Source organism: Heptranchias perlo, unplaced genomic scaffold (assembly GCF_035084215.1).
Source record: "Heptranchias perlo isolate sHepPer1 unplaced genomic scaffold, sHepPer1.hap1 HAP1_SCAFFOLD_415, whole genome shotgun sequence".
NCBI lineage: Eukaryota > Metazoa > Chordata > Chondrichthyes > Hexanchiformes > Hexanchidae > Heptranchias > Heptranchias perlo.
This window is the reverse complement of record NW_027139427.1, coordinates 22,117-42,769: the sequence shown is the minus strand read 5'-3', so window position 1 is coordinate 42,769 and position 20,653 is coordinate 22,117. Positions and strand designations below refer to the sequence as shown.

General features: G+C 58.3%; 1 protein-coding gene and 1 pseudogene across 3 annotated transcripts; one reads left to right on the top strand and one right to left on the bottom strand.

Moving 5' to 3' along the window:
- LOC137312297 (adenosine receptor A2a-like) overlaps positions 1–2,210 on the bottom strand; it is a 5,634-nt pseudogene extending 3,424 nt beyond the window's left edge.
- A 1,631-nt stretch (positions 2,211–3,841) lies between these two features.
- On the top strand, positions 3,842–19,071 carry LOC137312295 (sulfotransferase 1B1-like). Of its 3 annotated transcripts, none has more exons than XM_067978894.1 (7): positions 3,842–4,251; positions 5,634–5,762; positions 12,738–12,835; positions 15,196–15,322; positions 15,745–15,839; positions 16,945–17,125; positions 17,793–18,943. In XM_067978894.1, exons 1-7 carry the CDS (start codon positions 4,071–4,073, stop codon positions 17,810–17,812), a joined length of 831 nt encoding a protein of 276 aa, XP_067834995.1. In that variant the 5' UTR covers positions 3,842–4,070; the 3' UTR covers positions 17,813–18,943. The 3 variants fall into 3 exon arrangements, with proteins under 3 accessions (XP_067834995.1, XP_067834994.1, XP_067834993.1); XM_067978893.1 differs by having other exon boundaries at positions 3,945–4,251; positions 18,856–19,071; XM_067978892.1 differs by having other exon boundaries at positions 3,950–4,251; positions 16,945–17,130; positions 17,330–18,943.
- The last annotated feature ends 1,582 nt before the right edge of the window (positions 19,072–20,653 follow it).

The following is a 20,653-nucleotide window of genomic DNA, read 5'->3' as shown; positions in this document are numbered from 1 at the left end:
TGGTCTCCTCTCTCTCTCCCCCGCCCAGACCGGGTCTCCCCTCTCTCTCCCCCCGCCCAGACCGGGGTCTCTCCTCTCTCCCCCACCCCCCCAGACCGGGGTCTCCCCTCTCTCTCCCCCCGCCCAGACCGGGGTCTCCTCTCTCTCCCCCCCGCCCAGACCGGGGACTCTCCTCTCTCTCCCCCCGCCCAGACCGGGGACTCTCCTCTCTCTCCCCCCGCCCAGACCGGGGTCTCCCCTCTCTCCCCCCCCCGCCCAGACCGGGGACTCTCCTCTCTCTCCCCCCGCCCAGACCGGGGTCTCCCCTCTCTCTCCCCGCATCTCCCAGACCGGGGTCTCCCCTCTCTCCCCCCCCTCCACCCCCCCAGACCGGGGTCTCCCCTCTCTCCCCCCACCCCCCCAGACCGGGGTCTCCCCTCTCCCCCCACCCCCCATACCGGGGTCTCCCCTCTCCCCCCACCCCCCCAGACCGGGGTCTCCCCTCTCTCCCCCCCCTCCACCCCCCAGGACCGGGTCTCCCCTCTCCCCCCGCCCCCAGACCGGGGTCTCCCCTCTCCCCCCGCCCCCAGACCGGGTCTCCCCTCTCCCCCCGCCCCCAGACCGGGGTCTCCCCTCTCCCCCCACCCCCAGACCGGGGTCTCCCCTCTCCCCCCACCCCCCCAGACCGGGGTCTCCCCTCTCCCCCCACCCCCCCCAGACCGGGGTCTCCCCTCTCCCCCGCCCCCAGACCGGGGTCTCCCCTCTCCCCCCACCCCCAGACCGGGGTCTCCCCTCTCTCTCTCCCCCGCCACCCAGACCGGGGTCTCCCCTCTCCCCCCGCCCAGACCTCCCCGGCTCCTCCCCCCGCCCCCACCCCCAGTCCGCTCCCTCCCCGACTCCTCCCCCCACCCCCTCCCCCCACCCCCTCCTCCTCCCCCAGTCCGCCCCCTCCCCCGGTCCTCCCCCCACCCCCGACTCCTCCCCCAGTCTGCCCCGACTCCTCCCCCGCCCCGACTCCTCCCCTCCCCGACTCCTCCCCCAGTCTGCCCCGACTCCTCCCCCTCCCCGACTCCTCCCCCAGTCCGCCCCCCACCCCCCAGTCCGCCCCCCACCCCCGACTCCTCCCCCCACCCCCGACTCCGCCCCCCACCCCCGACTCCGCCCCCCACCCCCGACTCCTCCCCCCACCCCCGACTCCTCCCCCCACCCCCGACTCCTCCCCCAGTCCGCCCCCGACTCCTCCCGCCTCCCCCGACTCCTCCCGCCTCCCCCGACTCCTCCCACTAGCCCCGCCCACCCACCAGCCCCTCCCCCCACCCTCAACTCCTCCCCCTGGCCACAGGTCCCGCCCCTCTCTGCCCATTGGCCCCTCCCCTCTCTGCCCATTGGCCCCTCCCCTCTCTGCCCATTGGCCCCTCCCCTCTCTCCCCATTGGCCCCTCCCCTCTCTCCCCATTGGCCCCGCCCCTCTCTCCCCATTGGCCCCGCCCCTCTCTCCCCATTGGCCCCGCCCCTCTCTCCCCATTGGCCCCGCCCCTCTCTCCCCATTGGCCCCGCCCCTCTCTCCCCATTGGCCCCGCCCCTCTCTCCCCATTGGCCCCGCCCCTCTCTCCCCATTGGCCCCGCCCCTCTCGGCCCCGCCCCTCCCCCATGGCCCCGCCCCCTCCCCCTTGGCCCCGCCCCCTCCCCCTTGGCCCCGCCCTCTCTCCCCCCCTTGGCCCCGCCCTCTCTCCCCCCTTGCCCCGCCCTCTCTCCCCCCCCTTGCCCCCCCCCTCTCTCCCCCCTTGCCCCGCCCCTCTCTCCCCCCCCTTGGCCCCGCCCCTCTCTCCCCCCCCTTGGCCCCGCCCCTCTCTCCCCCCCCTTGGCCCCGCCCCTCTCTCCCCCTTGGCCCCGCCCCTCTCTCTCTCTCACCTCCCTCCGGGCCCTCTCCTCGGTGCAGCAGTTGCCCAGGATGCTGAGGCCGATCTCCAGCTCCTTCCTGCGGCCTCTCCCTCCTCCTCCTCCTCCTCCTCCGGCCGCCGCCGCCAGCAGGCGGATCAGGGCCCTCAGGCCGCCCCCCCGGCGGAAGCGCTCGGCCCCGCCCGCCTCCCTCAGGTGCTTGCAGCGGATGGCGATCAGGGCCTGGAGCCGGCGGCCCGGCTCCGCCTCCTCCTCCTCCCCGGGCCTCAGCTCGGCCAGGCAGCGGGGCAGGGAGGCGCCGAGCTCCGCCTCAGCCGCCGCCGCCGCCGCCATTTTCCCCCCCCTTTCAGCTCCTTCTTCTTCTTCTTCCCCGCTCGTCCCTTTTAATCCGGGTCCCCCGCCGGGGATTCTGGGACTTGTCAGTCCGCCCGTGACGTCACCTCCCGTCTAGCGGACGGGCGGCGGGCGGCCGGAAAACTACAACCGCGCCCGGCGTCCCTTGCGCGCTGCCCTCGCCCGTGGGATCAGAGGGAGAGCGGGGAGGCCCGCGTCACAAACGGGGACGCGTCACCGCGCCGGGTGCCTCCTGGGAGTCGTAGTCCTCCCGTGACGTCACCTCCAGTCGAGCGGAGGGCGGGCGGGACGGTCGGAAAACTACAAGGGCGCCCGGCGTCCCCTTGCGCGTGTGGGGGGGCGGACGTCACAAGCGGGGGTCCGCGTCACTGCTTTCCCCCACCGCGCGGGGGGGGGGGGGTGGGGTGCTTGCTGGGAGTTGTAGTTCGCTTGTGACGTCACCTCCCGCTTGGCGGAGGGCGGGCGTTCGATCGGAAAACTACACCTGCGCGCGCCGCTCCTGAGGCGTGAGGGCTGAGAGGGGAGGGGGAGGGGTTCCCGCCCGACGTCACAATCGGGGCTTGGCTGACGCCGCCGGCCGGTCACGTCACTCCTCTCTCTCTCACACCCGCCCCCCTCGGACCTCTGGGAGTTGTAGTCCGCCCGTGACGTCATCTCCAGCCGAGCGGACGGCGGGCCGGCGACCGGAAAACTACACCTGCGCGCGCCGTTCTGTGGACCGGGGAAGGGGGGGGGTGGAGACGGGTGACGCCACAATTGGGGCACACGTCACTCGCCCCCCGCCCGCTGCACTGTGGGTCTTGTAGTCCCCGGGTGACGTCACCCTCCCTTCCAAGGGCCAAACTTAACCTGAGGATTGGGGCAATTTTTATTTATTTATTGATTATTTAAATTTGCAAAAGTTTAAATCCACCCTGAGTTTTCTTTTGAAAATGTAGAAACTGTTTTAATTCCCCCCCCCCACACCCCCTTTAAATTCCCCACACCCCCTTTAAATTCCCCCACACCCCCTTTAAATTCCCCCCTCTCCCCTTTAAATTCCCCCTCCCCACCCACTCTCCCCTTTAAATTCTCCCTCCCCCCCACTCCCCCCCTTTAAATTCCCCCCTCCCCCCCCCCCACTCCCCCCTTTAAATTCCCCCTCCCCCCCCACTCCCCCCCTTTAAATTCCCCCTCCCCCCCCACTCCCCCCTTTAAATTCCCCCTCCCCACCCACTCCCCCCTTTAAATTCCCCCTCCCCCCCCACTCCCCCTTTTAAATTCCCCCTCCCCCCCCACTCCCCCCCTTTAAATTCCCCCTCCCCACCCACTCCCCCTTTAAATTCCCCCTTCCACCCACTCCCCCCTTTAAATTCCCCTTCCCACCCACTCCCCCCTTTAAATTCCCCTTCCCACCCACTCCCCCCTTTAAATTCCCCCTCCCCACCCACTCCCCCCTTTAAATTCCCCCTCCCCCCCACTCCCCCCTTTTAAATTCCCCCTCCCCACCCACTCCCCCCTTTAAATTCCCCCTCCCCCTCCCCCCTCTCCCAACCTTTAAAGGTTGAGTGTGAGTGATTGAGAGTGAGTGAGTGAGTCAGTCAGTGTGATTGTTTGTCTGTGAGTGATTGAGTGTGTGAGTGTGAGTGATTGAGTGTGTGTGTGTGAGTGTGAGTCAGTATGGAGCGCCCTCAATCTGTCGCTCCCCCTCGACCCTCGAACTCACTACACCACCTCTTCTTCCCCGCCCCTCGGGAACAGGCGATCTCAGTTGCCAAGTTCTGAAGTGCAAGTTTGCTCAGACTTGCCTTGTCTTGCCGTGTGGACTGTGCTGGGAGCAGATCAAAGTCCCGTCGGCACATGAACACCATGTCGAGCTGCGAGGAGGCAGCCCAGGACCCTCTGCCCGAGATCCGGAGGCCGAGGCTGGTCCCTTTACGAGGCGTTCCCCTCCCGGACATTTTCCTGCAGAACTGGGAAGCCGTGGAAAAATTCCAGGCAAAACCGACAGACTTGCTTATCGCCACCTACCCCAAAGCAGGTAAGCTTTCTCTTCCCCCCCCCCCACCGCCTCTAAGTCTCGGCATGATCTGCTGGCGTAAACGCCCGCCCCCCCCCCGCCTCCGATCCGTGAGCAGGAGAAGGCCGCTCGGCCCCTCGAGCCGCCATTCTATCACATCGTGGCCGGTCTGCACCTCATCTCCATTTCCCCGCTGTTGCTCCACGTCGACCGATCTCAGTCCAGAAAGCTCCTCCGCGTCCGCGGCCTTTTTGAGGTGGTGGGGGGGTGGGTGCGAGAGGTCCCAGATTTCCCCTTTGTGTGGAGAAATGCTATGTGACTCCACCCCCCACCGTGAACGGCCTGGCTCTTAATTTTAAGGTGACGTCCGCCCCTCGTTCTGGCCTCCAGAGGAAACGGTTTCTCTCTCCATCGACCCCATCAAATCCTTCAATCTTCTCAAACCCCTCGATTAGACCCCACCCCCTCCAACCGGGGCCCGAGACGTTTTCTGGCGGACTCCCTCCTCCTGGTTTTTTGTTTATTGTTCGTTCACGGGATGTGGGCGTCGCTGGCGAGGCCGCCATTTATTGCCCATCCCTAATCGCCCCTTGAGAAGGTGGTGGTGAGCCGCCTTCTTGAACCGCTGCAGTCCGTGTGGTGACGGTTCTCCCACAGTGCTGTTAGGAAGGGAGTTCCAGGATTTTGACCCAGCGACGATGAAGGAACGGCCGATATATTTCCAAGTCGGGATGGTGTGTGACTCGGAGGGGAACGTGCAGGTGGTGTTGTTCCCATGCGCCTGCTGCCCTTGTCCTTCTAGGTGGTAGAGGTCGTGGGTTTGGGAGGTGCTGTTGAAGAAGCCTTGGCGAGTTGCTGCAGTGCATCCTGTGGATGGTCCACACTGCAGCCACGGTGCGCCGGTGGTGAAGGGAGTGAATGTTTAGGGTGGTGGATGGGGTGCCGATCAAGCGGGCTGCTTTGTCCTGGATGGTGTCGAGCTTCTTGAGTGTTGTTGGAGCTGCACTCATCCAGGCAAGTGGAGAGTATTCCATCACACTCCTGACTTGTGCCTTGTAGATGGCGGAAAGGCTTTGGGGAGTCAGGAGGTGAGTCACTCGCCGCAGAATACCCAGCCTCTGACCTGCTCTCGTAGCCACAGTATTTATGTGGCTGGTCCAGTTGAGTTTCTGGTCAATGGTGACCCCCAGGATGTTGATGGTGGGGGATTCGGCGATGGTAATGCCGTTGAATGTCAAGGGGAGGTGGTTAGACTCTCTCTTGTTGGAGATGGTCATTGCCTGGCACTCGTCTGGCGCGAATGTTACTTGCCACTTATCAGCCCAAGCCTGGATGTTGTCCAGGTCTTGCTGCATGCGGGCTCGGACTGACTCATTACCTCCATCTGGTTAATGCCCTCACAGGTACCACATGGATGCAGGAGATAGTCGACTTTATTCTGCACGATGGAGACCCTGTGAGATGCCGCCGGGCAGACATGCAGAGCAGGATCCCATTTCTGGAGTTTGCGTATTCAGGTCACATGCCATCAGGTGAGAGGTCATGACCTGGAGCAGTTCTACAGTTTATCAGCGCAGGAGAGGACTCCCTCCCTCGGAGAGACCTGCAGATCTTGTCAGGAGGTCAGATGCAGAGTAAAGCTCCCTCTACACTGTCCCGTCAAACACTCCCAGGGCAGGTACAGGGTTAGATACAGAGTAAAGCTCCCTCCACACTGTCCCATCAAACACTCCCAGGGCAGGTACAGGGTTAGATACAGAGTAAAGCTCCCTCTACACTGTCCCGTCAAACACTCCCAGGGCAGGTACAGGGTTAGATACAGAGTAAAGCTCCCTCTACACTGTCCTGTCAAACACTCCCAGGGCAGGTACAGGGTTAGATACAGAGTAAAGCTCCCTCTACACTGTCCCATCAAACACTCCCAGGGCAGGTACAGGGTTAGATACAGAGTAAAGCTCCCTCTACACTGTCCCGTCAAACACTCCCAGGGCAGGTACAGGGTTAGATACAGAGTAAAGCTCCCTCTACACTGTCCCATCAAACACTCCCAGGGCAGGTACAGGGTTAGATACAGAGTAAAGCTCCCTCTACACTGTCCCATCAAACACTCCCAGGGCAGGTACAGGGTTAGATACAGAGTAAAGCTCCCTCTACACTGTCCCGTCAAACACTCCCAGGGCAGGTACAGGGTTAGATACAGAGTAAAGCTCCCTCTACACTGTCCCATCAAACACTCCCAGGGCAGGTACAGGGTTAGATACAGAGTAAAGCTCCCTCTACACTGTCCCGTCAAACACTCCCAGGGCAGGTACAGGGTTAGATACAGAGTAAAGCTCCCTCTACACTGTCCCGTCAAACACTCCCAGGGCAGGTACAGGGTTAGATACAGAGTAAAGCTCCCTCTACACTGTCCCATCAAACACTCCCAGGGCAGGTACAGGGTTAGATACAGAGTAAAGCTCCCTCTACACTGTCCCATCAAACACTCCCAGGGCAGGTACAGGGTTAGATACAGAGTAAAGCTCCCTCTACACTGTCCCGTCAAACACTCCCAGGGCAGGTACAGGGTTAGATACAGAGTAAAGCTCCCTCTACACTGTCCGATCAAACTCTCCCAGGGCAGGTACAGGGTGAGATACAGAGTAAAGCTCCCTCTGCACTGTCCCGTCAAACACTCCCAGGGCAGGTACAGGGTTAGATACAGAGTAAAGCTCCCTCTACACTGTCCCGTCAAACACTCCCAGGGCAGGTACAGGGTTAGATACAGAGTAAAGCTCCCTCCACACTGTCCCATCAAACACTCCCAGGGCAGGTACAGGGTTAGATACAGAGTAAAGCTCCCTCTGCACTGTCCCATCAAACACTCCCAGGGCAGGTACAGGGTTAGATACAGAGTAAAGCTCCCTCCACACTGTCCCATCAAACATTCCCAGGGCAGGTACAGGGTGAGATACAGAGTAAAGCTCCCTCGACACTGTCCCATCAAACACTCCCAGGGCAGGTACAGGATTAGATACAGAGTAAAGCTCCCTCGACACTGTCCCGTCAAACACTCCAAGGGCAGGTACAGGGTTAGATACAGAGTAAAGCTCCCTCAACACTGTCCCGTCAAACACTCCCAAGGCAGGTACAGGGTTAGATACAGAGTAAAGCTCCCTCTACACTGACCCATCAAACACTCCCAGGGCAGGTACAGGGTTAGATACAGAGTAAAGCTCCCTCTACACTGTCCCGTCAAACACTCCCAGGGCAGGTACAGGGTTAGATACAGAGTAAAGCTCCCTCGACACTGTCCCATCAAACACTCCCAGGGCAGGTACAGGGTTAGATACAGAGTAAAGCTCCCTCCACACTGTCCCATCAAACACTCCCAGGGCAGGTACAGGGTTAGATACAGAGTAAAGCTCCCTCCACACTGTCCCATCAAACATTCCCAGGGCAGGTACAGGGTGAGATACAGAGTAAAGCTCCCTCTACACTGTCCCATCAAACACTCCCAGGGCAGGTACAGGATTAGATACAGAGTAAAGCTCCCTCTACAATGACCCATCAAACACTCCCAGGGCAGGTACAGGGTTAGATAGAGTAAAGCTCCCTCTACACTGTCCCGTCAAACACTCCCAGGGCAGGTACAGGGTTAGATACAGAGTAAAGCTCCCTCCACACTGTCCCATCAAACACTCCCAGGGCAGGTACAGGGTTAGATACAGAGTAAAGCTCCCTCTACACCGTCCCATCAAACACTCCCAGGGCAGGTACAGGGTTAGATACAGAGTAAAGCTCCCTCTACACTGTCCGATCAAACTCTCCCAGGGCAGGTACAGGGTTAGATACAGAGTAAAGCTCCCTCTACACTGTCCCGTCAAACACTCCCAGGGCAGGTACAGGGTTAGATACAGAGTAAAGCTCCCTCTACACTGTCCCGTCAAACACTCCCAGGGCAGGTACAGGGTTAGATACAGAGTAAAGCTCCCTCCACACTGTCCCGTCAAACACTCCCAGGGCAGGTACAGGGTTGGATACAGAGTAAAGCTCCCTCTACACTGTCCCGTCAAACACTCCCAGGGCAGGTACAGGGTTAGATACAGAGTAAAGCTCCCTCTACACTGTCCCATCAAACACTCCCAGGGCAGGTACAGGGTTAGATACAGAGTAAAGCTCCCTCTACACTGTCCTGTCAAACACTCCCAGGGCAGGTACAGGGTTAGATACAGAGTAAAGCTCCCTCTACACTGTCCCGTCAAACACTCCCAGGGCAGGTACAGGGTTAGATACAGAGTAAAGCTCCCTCTACACTGTCCTGTCAAACACTCCCAGGGCAGGTACAGGGTTAGATGCAGAGTAAAGCTCCCTCTACACTGTCCTGTCAAACACTCCCAGGGCAGGTACAGGGTTAGATACAGAGTAAAGCTCCCTCTACACTGTCCCGTCAAACACTCCCAGGGCAGGTACAGGGTTAGATACAGAGTAAAGCTCCCTCTACACTGTCCGATCAAACTCTCCCAGGGCAGGTACAGGGTTAGATACAGAGTAAAGCTCCCTCTACACTGTCCCGTCAAACACTCCCAGGGCAGGTACAGGGTTAGATACAGAGTAAAGCTCCCTCTACACTGTCCCGTCAAACACTCCCAGGGCAGGTACAGGGTTAGATACAGAGTAAAGCTCCCTCTACACTGTCCCGTCAAACACTCCCAGGGCAGGTCCAGGGTTAGATACAGAGTAAAGCTCCCTCCACACTGTCCCATCAAACACTCCCAGGGCAGGTACAGGGTTAGATACAGAGTAAAGCTCCCTCTACACTGTCCCGTCAAACACTCCCAGGGCAGGTACAGGGTTAGATACAGAGTAAAGCTCCCTCTACACTGTCCCGTCAAACACTCCCAGGGCAGGTACAGGGTTAGATACAGAGTAAAGGTCCCTCTACACTGTCCCGTCAAACACTCCCAGGGCAGGTACAGGGTTAGATACAGAGTAAAGCTCCCTCCACACTGTCCCATCAAACACTCCCAGGGCAGGTACAGGGTTAGATACAGAGTAAAGCTCCCTCCACATTGTCCCATCAAACACTCCCAGGGCAGGTACAGGGTTAGATACAGAGTAAAGCTCCCTCCACACTGTCCCATCAAACATTCCCAGGGCAGGTACAGGGTGAGATACAGAGTAAAGCTCCCTCTACACTGTCCCATCAAACACTCCCAGGGCAGGTACAGGATTAGATACAGAGTAAAGCTCCCTCGACACTGTCCCGTCAAACACTCCCAGGGCAGGTACAGGGTTAGATACAGAGTAAAGCTCCCTCTACACTGTCCCGTCAAACACTCCCAAGGCAGGTACAGGGTTAGATACAGAGTAAAGCTCCCTCTACACTGACCCATCAAACACTCCCAGGGCAGGTACAGGGTTAGATACAGAGTAAAGCTCCCTCTACACTGTCCCATCAAACACTCCCAGGGCAGGTACAGGGTTAGATGCAGAGTAAAGCTCCCTCTTCACTGTCCCGTCAAACACTCCCAGGGCAGGTACAGGGTTAGATACAGAGTAAAGCTCCCTCTACACTGTCCCATCAAACACTCCCAGGGCAGGTACAGGGTTAGATACAGAGTAAAGCTCCCTCTACACTGTCCCGTCAAACACTCCCAGGGCAGGTACAGGGTTAGATACAGAGTAAAGCTCCCTCTACACTGTCCGATCAAACTCACCCAGGGCAGGTACAGGGTTAGATACAGAGTAAAGCTCCCTCTACACTGTCCCGTCAAACACTCCCAGGGCAGGTACAGGGTTAGATACAGAGTAAAGCTCCCTCTACACTGTCCCGTCAAACACTCCCAGGGCAGGTACAGGGTTAGATACAGAGTAAAGCTCCCTCTACACTGTCCCATCAAACACTCCCAGGGCAGGTACAGGGTTAGATACAGAGTAAAGCTCCCTCTACACTGTCCTGTCAAACACTCCCAGGGCAGGTACAGGGTTAGGTACAGAGTAAAGCTCCCTCTACACTGTCCCGTCAAACACTCCCAGGGCAGGTACAGGGTTGGACACAGAGTAAAGCTCCCTCTACACTGTCCCGTCAAACACTCCCAGGGCAGGTACAGGGTTGGATACAGAGTAAAGCTCCCTCTGCACTGTCCGATCAAACTCTCCCAGGGCAGGTACAGGGTTAGATACAGAGTAAAGCTCCCTCTACACTGTCCCGTCAAACACTCCCAGGGCAGGTACAGGGTTAGATACAGAGTAAAGCTCCCTCTACACTGTCCCGTCAAACACTCCCAGGGCAGGTACAGGGTTAGATACAGAGTAAAGCTCCCTCTACACTGTCCCGTCAAACACTCCCAGGGCAGGTACAGGGTTAGATACAGAGTAAAGCTCCCTCCACACTGTCCCATCAAACACTCCCAGGGCAGGTACAGGGTTAGATACAGAGTAAAGCTCCCTCCACACTGTCCCATCAAACACTCCCAGGGCAGGTACAGGGTTAGATACAGAGTAAAGCTCCCTCCACACTGTCCCATCAAACATTCCCAGGGCAGGTACAGGGTGAGATACAGAGTAAAGCTCCCTCGACACTGTCCCGTCAAACACTCCCAGGGCAGGTACAGGGTTAGATACAGAGTAAAGCTCCCTCTACACTGTCCCATCAAACACTCCCAGGGCAGGTACAGGGTTAGATACAGAGTAAAGCTCCCTCTACACTGTCCCGTCAAACACTCCCAAGGCAGGTACAGGGTTAGATACAGAGTAAAGCTCCCTCTGCACTGACCCATCAAACACTCCCAGGGCAGGTGCAGGGTTAGATACAGAGTAAAGCTCCCTCTACACTGTCCCGTCAAACACTCCCAGGGCAGGTACAGGGTTAGATACAGAGTAAAGCTCCCTCTACACTGTCCCGTCAAACACTCCCAGGGCAGGTACAGGGTTAGATACAGAGTAAAGCTCCCTCCACACTGTCCCATCAAACACTCCCAGGGCAGGTACAGGGTTAGATACAGAGTAAAGCTCCCTCCACACTGTCCCATCAAACACTCCCAGGGCAGGTACAGGGTTAGATACAGAGTAAAGCTCCCTCGACACTGTCCCGTCAAACACTCCCAGGGCAGGTACAGGGTTAGATACAGAGTAAAGCTCCCTCTACACTGTCCCGTCAAACACTCCCAAGGCAGGTACAGGGTTAGATACAGAGTAAAGCTCCCTCTACACTGTCCCGTCAAACACTCCCAGGGCAGGTACAGGGTTCGATACAGAGTAAAGCTCCCTCTACACTGTCCCGTCAAACACTCCCAGGGCAGGTACAGGGTTAGATACAGAGTAAAGCTCCCTCTACACTGTCCCGTCAAACACTCCCAGGGCAGGTACAGGGTTCGATACAGAGTAAAGCTCCCTCTACAATGTCCCGTCAAACACTCCCAGGGCAGGTACAGGGTTAGATACAGAGTAAAGCTCCCTCTACACTGTCCCGTCAAACACTCCCAGGGCAGGTACAGGGTTAGATACAGAGTAAAGCTCCCTCTACACTGTCCCGTCAAACACTCCCAAGGCAGGTACAGGGTTAGATACAGAGTAAAGCTCCCTCTACACTGTCCCGTCAAACACTCCCAGGGCAGGTACAGGGTTCGATACAGAGTAAAGCTCCCTCTACACTGTCCCGTCAAACACTCCCAGGGCAGGTACAGGGTTAGATACAGAGTAAAGCTCCCTCTACACTGTCCCGTCAAACACTCCCAGGGGCAGGAACAGAACTGAGGGAGCGCCGCACTGTCGGAGGGTCAGTACTGAGGGAGCGCCGCACTGTCGGAGGGTCAGTACTGAGAGAGCGCCGCACTGTCAAGGGTCAGTACTGAGGGAGCGCCGCACTGTCGGAGGGTCAGTACTGAGGGAGCGCCGCACTGTCGGAGGGGCAGTACTGAGGGAGCGCCGCACTGTCGGAGGGTCGGTACTGAGGGAGCGCCGCACTGTCGGAGGGTCGGTACTGAGGGAGCGCCGCACTGTCGGAGGGTCGGTACTGAGGGAGCGCCGCACTGTCGGAGGGTCAGTACTGAGGGAGCGCCGCACTGTCGGAGGGTCAGTCCTGAGGGAGCGCCGCACTGTCGGAGGTGCCGTCTTTCGGATGAGACGTTAAACCGAGGGCCCCGTCTGCCCCTCTCAGGTGGGACGTAAAATCCCACGGCCCACTATTGGAAGAAGAGCAGGGGGGAGTTCTCCCCGGTGTCCTGGGGCCGATATTTATCCCTCGACCAAAGGCACGTGTACTGATGGCGGCCGTGATTTTGGTTTTCATTCTTGTTCCATCCCCGCAACGGTCAGCGCAGTTCAAAAATAATTTATCACAGGTGAGACACCATGAGTTGGGGGAGGCACAGGGACAGGAGGAGGCCATTCAGCCCCTCGAGCTTGTTCCCCATTCTATCAGATCGTGGCTGATTCTGTATCTCAACTGTATTTACCTGCCTTTGCTTTATATCCCTCGACGCCCAACAATAATCTTGTCGTATCTGGGCCTTGTGTTCCTTCAGGATTGGACCTCCTTGCCAAACTGGCATCTCCAAGAGTAATCAAAACACATCTCCCCTTTCAACTCCTTCCCAAGTCATTTTTGGAACAGAAATGCAAGGTATGGGTCACTTCTGTCTGGGACTGTACGGCCCCGTGTGTGTCTCAGTGTCAGCTCCTGTACATTACACAGTACACAGTGGGTAAAAGGGAACGATTCACTCCTGTCTGGGACTGTACGGCCCCCTGTGTGTCTCAGTGTCAGCTCCTGTACATTGTACAGTACACAGTGGGTAAAAGGGAACGATTCACTCCTGTCTGGGACTGTACGGCCCCGTGTGTGTCTCAGTGTCAGCTCCTGTACATTACACAGTACACAGTGGGTAAAAGGGAACGATTCACTCCTGTCTGGGACTGTACGGCCCGTGTGTGTGTCTCAGTGTCAGCTCCTGTACATTGTACAGTACACAGTGGGTAAAAGGGAACGATTCACTCCTGTCTGGGACTGTACGGCCCCGTGTGTGTCTCAGTGTCAGCTCCTGTACATTGTACAGTACACAGTGGGTAAAAGGGAACGATTCACTCCTGTCTGGGACTGTACGGCCCCGTGTGTGTCTCAGTGTCAGCTCCTGTACATTGTACAGTACACAGTGGGTAAAAGGGAGCGATTCACTCCTGTCTGGGACTGTACGGCCCCGTGTGTGTCTCAGTGTCAGCTCCTGTACATTGTACAGTACACAGTGGGTAAAAGGGAACGATTCACTCCTGTCTGGGACTGTACAGCCCCGTGTGTGTCTCAGTGTCAGCTCCTGTACATTGTACAGTACACAGTGGGTAAAAGGGAACGATTCACTCCTGTCTGGGACTGTACGGCCCGTGTGTGTCTCAGTGTCAGCTCCTGTACATTGTACAGTACACAGTGGGTAAAAGGGAACGATTCACTCCTGTCTGGGACTGTACGGCCCCGTGTGTGTCTCAGTGTCAGCTCCTGTACATTGTACAGTACACAGTGGGTAAAAGGGGACGATTCACTCCTGTCTGGGACTGTACGGCCCCGTGTGTGTCTCAGTGTCGGCTCCTGTACATTGTACAGTACACAGTGGGTAAAAGGGAACGATTCACTCCTGTCTGGGACTGTACGGCCCCGTGTGTGTCTCAGTGTCAGCTCCTGTACATTGTACAGTACACAGTGGGTAAAAGGGAACGATTCACTCCTGTCTGGGACTGTACGGCCCCGTGTGTGTCTCAGTGTCAGCTCCTGTACATTGTACAGTACACAGTGGGTAAAAGGGAACGATTCACTCCTGTCTGGGACTGTACAGCCCCGTGTGTGTCTCAGTGTCAGCTCCTGTACATTGTACAGTACACAGTGGGTAAAAGGGAACGATTCACTCCTGTCTGGTCCTGTACGGCCCCGTGTGTGTCTCAGTGTCAGCTCCTGTACATTGTACAGTACACAGTGGGTAAAAGGGAACGATTCACTCCTGTCTGGGACTGTACGGCCCCGTGTGTGTCTCAGTGTCAGCTCCTGTACATTGTACAGTACACAGTGGGTAAAAGGGAACGATTCACTCCTGTCTGGTACTGTACGGCCCCGTGTGTGTCTCAGTGTCAGCTCCTGTACATTGTACAGTACACAGTGGGTAAAAGGGAACGATTCACTCCTGTCTGGGACTGTACGGCCCCGTGTGTGTCTCAGTGTCAGCTCCTGCACATTGTACAGTACACAGTGGGTAAAAGGGAACGATTCTCGCTTAGTGTCTATTCCAATATCCCAATGCTCTCCCACCTCACACCCTCCGTAGCCATCAACTCATCTGCTGCCCCCCCCCGTATCCTAACTCGCACCGAGTCCCGTTCACCCATCACCCCCTCTCCCTGTGCTCGCTGGACCGACACTGGCTCCCTGTCCGGGGAACGCCTCGATTTTAAAATCCTCCATCCTCGTGTTCAAATCCCCTCCATGGCCCCTCGCCCCTCCCCTCCCGATCTCTGTAACCTCCTCCAGCCCCCTACAACCCTCCCAGATCTCTGCGCTCCTCCAATTCTGGCCTCTTGTCCGTCTCCCCGATTCCCATCGCCCCGCCATTGGCGGCCGTGCCTTCAGACGCCCGGGCCCTGAGCTCTGGAATTCATTCCCTCTCTCCCTCCCTCCTTCTCTCTCTCTCCCTTCCCCCCCTCCCTCTCTCTCCTCCTTTAAGACGCTCCTTAAAACCTCCCTCTTTGACCGAGCTTCTGGTCGCCCGTCCTTACGGGGCCCGGGGGTCGAATTATTGTCTGATTCAGGCTCCTGAGAGGCGCCTCGGGGACGTTTCACCACATTAAAGTCGCTACGTAAATGCAGGTTCTCGCAGTGTGCTGCTGACCCTCTCAGTCGTTTCGAAGCCCGACCTCTCACGGAGCTGTTGTTTGCATTTTGGCGGTCGGGTGTGGGATGAGCAATCGGACTAACCCGTTTCTTGTTTGACCCTCCCTCTCCAGATGATCTACTGCGCCAGAAATGGCAAAGACAACCTGGTGTCTTTCTATCATTTTGATTTAATGAACAAGCTCCAGCCCGACCCGGGCAGCTGGGAGGGATATTTCCAGAGGTATCTCCATGGCAACGGTACGAGCTCAGTGACACGTCAGAAAGAAGGGGCTTTAACATGTACGCCTGGCCGCCCGTCGCGCTGGCTGCGTTGCCCGCCGCGCTGGCTGCGTTGCCCGCCGCGCTGGCTGCGTTGCCCGCCGCGCTGGCTGCGTTGCCCGCCGCGCTGGCTGCGTTGCCCGCCGCGCTGTCTGCGTTGCCCGCCGCGCTGTCTGCGTTGCCTGCCGCGCTGTCTGCGTCCCTGCCGCGCATCTGTGTATGTCACAATATCTGTGTACCTGTGAGGTACCTGCGTACTTGTGATGTATCTGTACCTGTGAGGTGCCTGCGTACCTGTGATATACTTGTATACCTGTGCGGTACCTGCGTACCCGTGATGTACCCGCGTACCTGTGTATGTTGATGTGACTCACTGGTATCTCTTGCTTTCCCTGCTCCAGTCAGTTACGGACTCTGGCACGACCATGTTAAAGGCTGGTGGGAGAGCAAAGAAAGATTTCCAATTCTCTACATTTTCTACGAAGACATGAAAGAGGTATTTTCAGATCTGGTGATTCTGTCCCTCGTTCTCAGACTCTCCGATTTCGAGCCAGGGACTATTTCAGGTCAGGGGTTCGGGAGGGTGGGATTAGACTGGGTGGGATATTAAAGGGGACGGGGAGTGAGGGGGAGAGTGGGATTAGACCGGGTGGGATATTGAAGGGGACGAGGAGTGAGGGGGAGAGTGGGATTAGACCGGGTGGGATATTAAAGGGGACGGGGAGTGAGGGGGAGAGTGGGATTAGACCGGGTGGGATATTGAAGGGGACGAGGAGTGAGGGGGAGAGTGGGATTAGACTGGGTGGGATATTAAAGGGGACGGGGAGTGAGGGGGATTAGACTGGGTGGGATATTGAAGGGGACGAGGAGTGAGGGGGAGAGTGGGATTAGACTGGGTGGGATATTAAAGGGGACGGGGAGTGAGGGGAGAGTGGGATTAGACAGGGTGGGATATTAAAGGGGACGGGGAGTGAGGGGGAGAGTGGGATTAGACTGGGTGGGATATTAAAGGGGACGGGGAGTGAGGGGGAGAGTGGGATTAGACTGGGTGGGATATTAAAGGGGACGGGGAGTGAGGGGGGAGAGTGGGATTAGACTGGGTGGGATATTTACGGAGACGGGGGGAGAGTGGGATCAGACAGGGTGGGATATTTACGGAGACGGGGGGAGTGGGATCAGACAGGGTGGGATATTTACGGAGACGGGGAGAGTGGGATCAGACAGGGTGGGATATTTACAGAGACGGGGGGAGTGGGATCAGACAGGGTGGGATATTTACAGAGACGGGGGGAGTGGGATCAGACAGGGTGGGATATTTACGGAGACGGGGGGAGTGGGATCAGACAGGGTGGGATATTTACGGAGACGGGGGGAGTGGGATCAGACAGGGTGGGATATTTACAGAGACGGGGGGAGTGGGATCAGACAGGGTGGGATATTTACAGAGACGGGGGGAGTGGGATCAGACAGGGTGGGATATTTACGGGGACGAGGGAGAGTGGGATCAGACAGGGTGGGATATTTACGGGGACGAGGGAGAGTGGGATCAGACAGGGTGGGATCCTTCAGTTATTAAACCTCTCGCCCCCCTCTCCCTGCAGGATCCAAGGCGTGAGATCCTGAAGGTGATGACCTTCCTGCGAAAGGAGCTCCCGGACGCAGCGGTCGATAACATCGTCCACCACACCTCCTTCCAGTCGATGAAGGGGAACCCCATGAGCAACTACTCCACCGTCCCGGCCAACATCTTCGACACGAGCGTCTCTTCTTTCATGAGGAAAGGTGAGGTTACAGTTGACCGCACGGAGCTCGAGAGGCTGAGCCCCCCAACATCGGGGGGGTGGGGGGGGGGAGGATGTGGGCGGGGGGGGCTGAAATGAGCTCAACTCGTCACTAGGCCCGGAACGGAGCCTGGGCCTGGATTTGAGTAAGTCCCCGAGGAGGCTCGCTCTGACTAACCCGCTTGCCCGTCTCCCGCCAGGTGAGGTGGGCGACTGGAAGAACTACTTCACCGTGGCGCAGGACGAGGCCTTCGAGGACGATTACCAGCGGAGGACGAGGGGCTCGGCGTTGAGATTCCGCACGGTGCTTTGAGAGGCGCCCGCCGCCCCCACCCCATCCCTCGGCCTTCTCCCCCCCCCCCCCCCCCCCCCCCGCCCCCCCCCCCCACCGTCCGGTCCCACAATCGCACCTGAGACGGGAGGAGGCGGCCGCTCGGCCCGTCGCGCCCATGCCGGCCCTTTCAAAAGGCAACCCCACTCCGAGGAGAGGGCCTCTCGCGACCGCAGGTCAGCCCTCGCGCCCCGATGCTTTTGACGGCCGGTGGAGAATTGTCCGAGGGGCGGGCACTGTTGGAATTTGGGAAACGCGGCAGCCGATTTTCGCACAGCAGGATCCCACAAACAGCAGTGTGAGAATGACCCGGATCATCTGTTTTTTTTTTTTTTAGTGATGTTGGTCGAGGGATAAATATCGGCCCCCAGGACCCCGGGGAGAACTCCCCCCTGCTCTTCTTCCAATAGTGGCCGTGGGATCTTTTATACCCACCTGAGAGGGGCAGACGGGGCCCTCGGTTTAACGTCTCATCCGAAAGACGGCACCTCCGACAGTGCGGCGCTCCCTCAGCGCTGACCCTCCGACAGTGCGGCGCTCCCTCAGCGCTGACCCTCCGACAGTGCGGCGCTCCCTCAGTACTGACCCTCCGACAGTGCGGTGCTCCCTCAGTACTGACCCTCCGACAGTGCGGCGCTCCCTCAGCGCTGACCCTCCCACAGTGCGGCGCTCCCTCAGTACCGACCCTCCGACAGTGCGGCGCTCCCTCAGCGCTGACCCTCCGACAGTGCGGCGCTCCCTCAGCGCTGACCCTCCGACAGTGCGGCGCTCCCTCAGCGCTGACCCTCCGACAGTGCGGCGCTCCCTCAGCGCCGACCCTCCGACAGTGCGGCGCTCCCTCAGTACCGACCCTCCGACAGTGCGGCGCTCCCTCAGCACCGACCCTCCGACAGTGCGGCGCTCCCTCAGCACCGACCCTCCGACAGTGCGGCGCTCCCTCAGCACTGACCCTCCGACAGTGCGGCGCTCCCTCAGCACCGACCCTCCGACAGTGCGGCGCTCCCTCAGCACCGACCCTCCGACAGTGCGGCGCTCCCTCAGTACTGACCCTCCGACAGTGCGGCCCTCCGACAGTGCGGCGCTCCCTCAGTACCGACCCTCCGACAGTGCGGCGCTCCCTCAGCACTGACCCTCCGACAGTGCGGCGCTCCCTTGGTACTGGGCAACCGGAGAGCGTCGGCCTGGATTACGGGTCTCGAGTCTCTGGAGTGTGTGCGGGGCTCGAACCCTCGACCTTCTGACTCAGAGCGAGCGAGACCCACATAAAAACGGCCGACAGCTTTAAAAATCTCGCAATTTGAATTGATATTAGCGCCTTTAATTCAGGAAGTCTTGGAACGATGGGATAATGAAATCATGAAATCATCCTTGAATGAATGAATCGTTCACCGCCCTTTCAGACCCTGAATTCCAAATCATTGCGACTCGCGACCTCAAAGAAAGTTCTCCTCATCCTCCGTCTCTGCTTCTTTTGAAAGTTATTGTACCTTCAGTCCGTGGAGTTAACTTTTGAGGACTCCCTGTGACCAACACATGATTATACGATGAGGTATCGCAACTGAGAAGCTACGAGTGGGCACGAAAAATTAATAATCAATAAAATATTAAAAATGAAACCATTAATAACTGACCCGACTTAATTCCCAAATTAACGTCGCACGAGCACAGCACGTTAGATACACTGTTCTTTCCCCCTCTGGGACCGGGTCTCACAGTGCGTTAGATACACTGTCCTTTCCCCCTCTGGGACCGGGTCTCACAGTGCGTTAGATACACTGTCCTTTCCCCCTCTGGGACCGGGTCTCACAGTGCGTTAGATACACTGTCCTTTCCCCCTCTGGGACCGGGTCTCACAGTGCGTTAGATACACTGTCCTTTCCCCCTCTGGGACCGGGTCTCACAGTGCGTTAGATACACTGTCCTTTCCCCCTCTGGGACCGGGTCTCACAGTGCGTTAGATACACTGTCCTTTCCCCCTCTGGGACCGGGTCTCTCAGTGCGTTAGACACACTGTCCTTTCCCCCTCTGGGACCGGGTCTCTCAGTGCGTTAGATACACTGTCCTTTCCCCCTCTGGGACCGGGTCTCACAGTGCGATAGATACACTGTCCTTTCCCCCTCTGGGACCGGGTCTCTCAGTGCGTTAGATACACTGTCCTTTCCCCCTCTGGGACCGGGTCTCACAGTGCGTTAGATACACTGTCCTTTCCCCCTCTGGGACCGGGTCTCACAGTGCGTTAGACACACTGTCCTTTCCCCCTCTGGGACCGGGTCTCACAGTGCGTTAGATACACTGTCCTTTCCCCCTCTGGGACCGGGTCTCACAGTGCGTTAGATACACTGTCCTTTCCCCCTCTGGGACCAGGTCTCTCAGTGCGTTAGATACACTGTCCTTTCCCCCTCTGGGACCGGGTCTCACAGTGCGTTAGATACACTGTCCTTTCCCCCTCTGGGACCGGGTCTCACAGTGCGTTAGATACACTGTCCTTTCCCCCTCTGGGACCGGGTCTCACAGTGTGTTAGATACACTGTCCTTTCCCCCTCTGGGACCGGGTCTCACAGTGCGTTAGATACACTGTCCTTTCCCCCTCTGGGACCGGGTCTCACAATGCGTTAGATACACTGTCCTTTCCCCCTCTGGGACCGGGTCTCACAGTGCGTTAGACACACTGTCCTTTCCCCCTCTGGGACCAGGTCTCTCAGTGCGTTAGATACACTGTCCTTTCCCCCTCTGGGACCGGGTCTCACAGTGCGTTAGATACACTGTCCTTTCCCCCTCTGGGACCGGGTCTCACAGTGCGTTAGATACACTGTCCTTTCCCCCTCTGGGACCGGGTCTCACAGTGTGTTAGATACACTGTCCTTTCCCCCTCTGGGACCGGGTCTCACAGTGCGTTAGATACACTGTCCTTTCCCCCTCTGGGACCGGGTCTCACAATGCGTTAGATACACTGTCCTTTCCCCCTCTGGGACCGGGTCTCACAGTGCGTTAGACACACTGTCCTTTCCCCCTCTGGGACCGGGTCTCACAGTGCGTTAGATACACTGTCCTTTCCCCCTCTGGGACCGGGTCTCACAGTGCGTTAGAAACACTGTCCTTTCCCCCTCTGGGACCGGGTCTCACAGTGCGTTAGATACACTGTCCTTTCCCCCTCTGGGACCGGGTCTCACAGTGCGTTAGATACACTGTCCTTTCCCC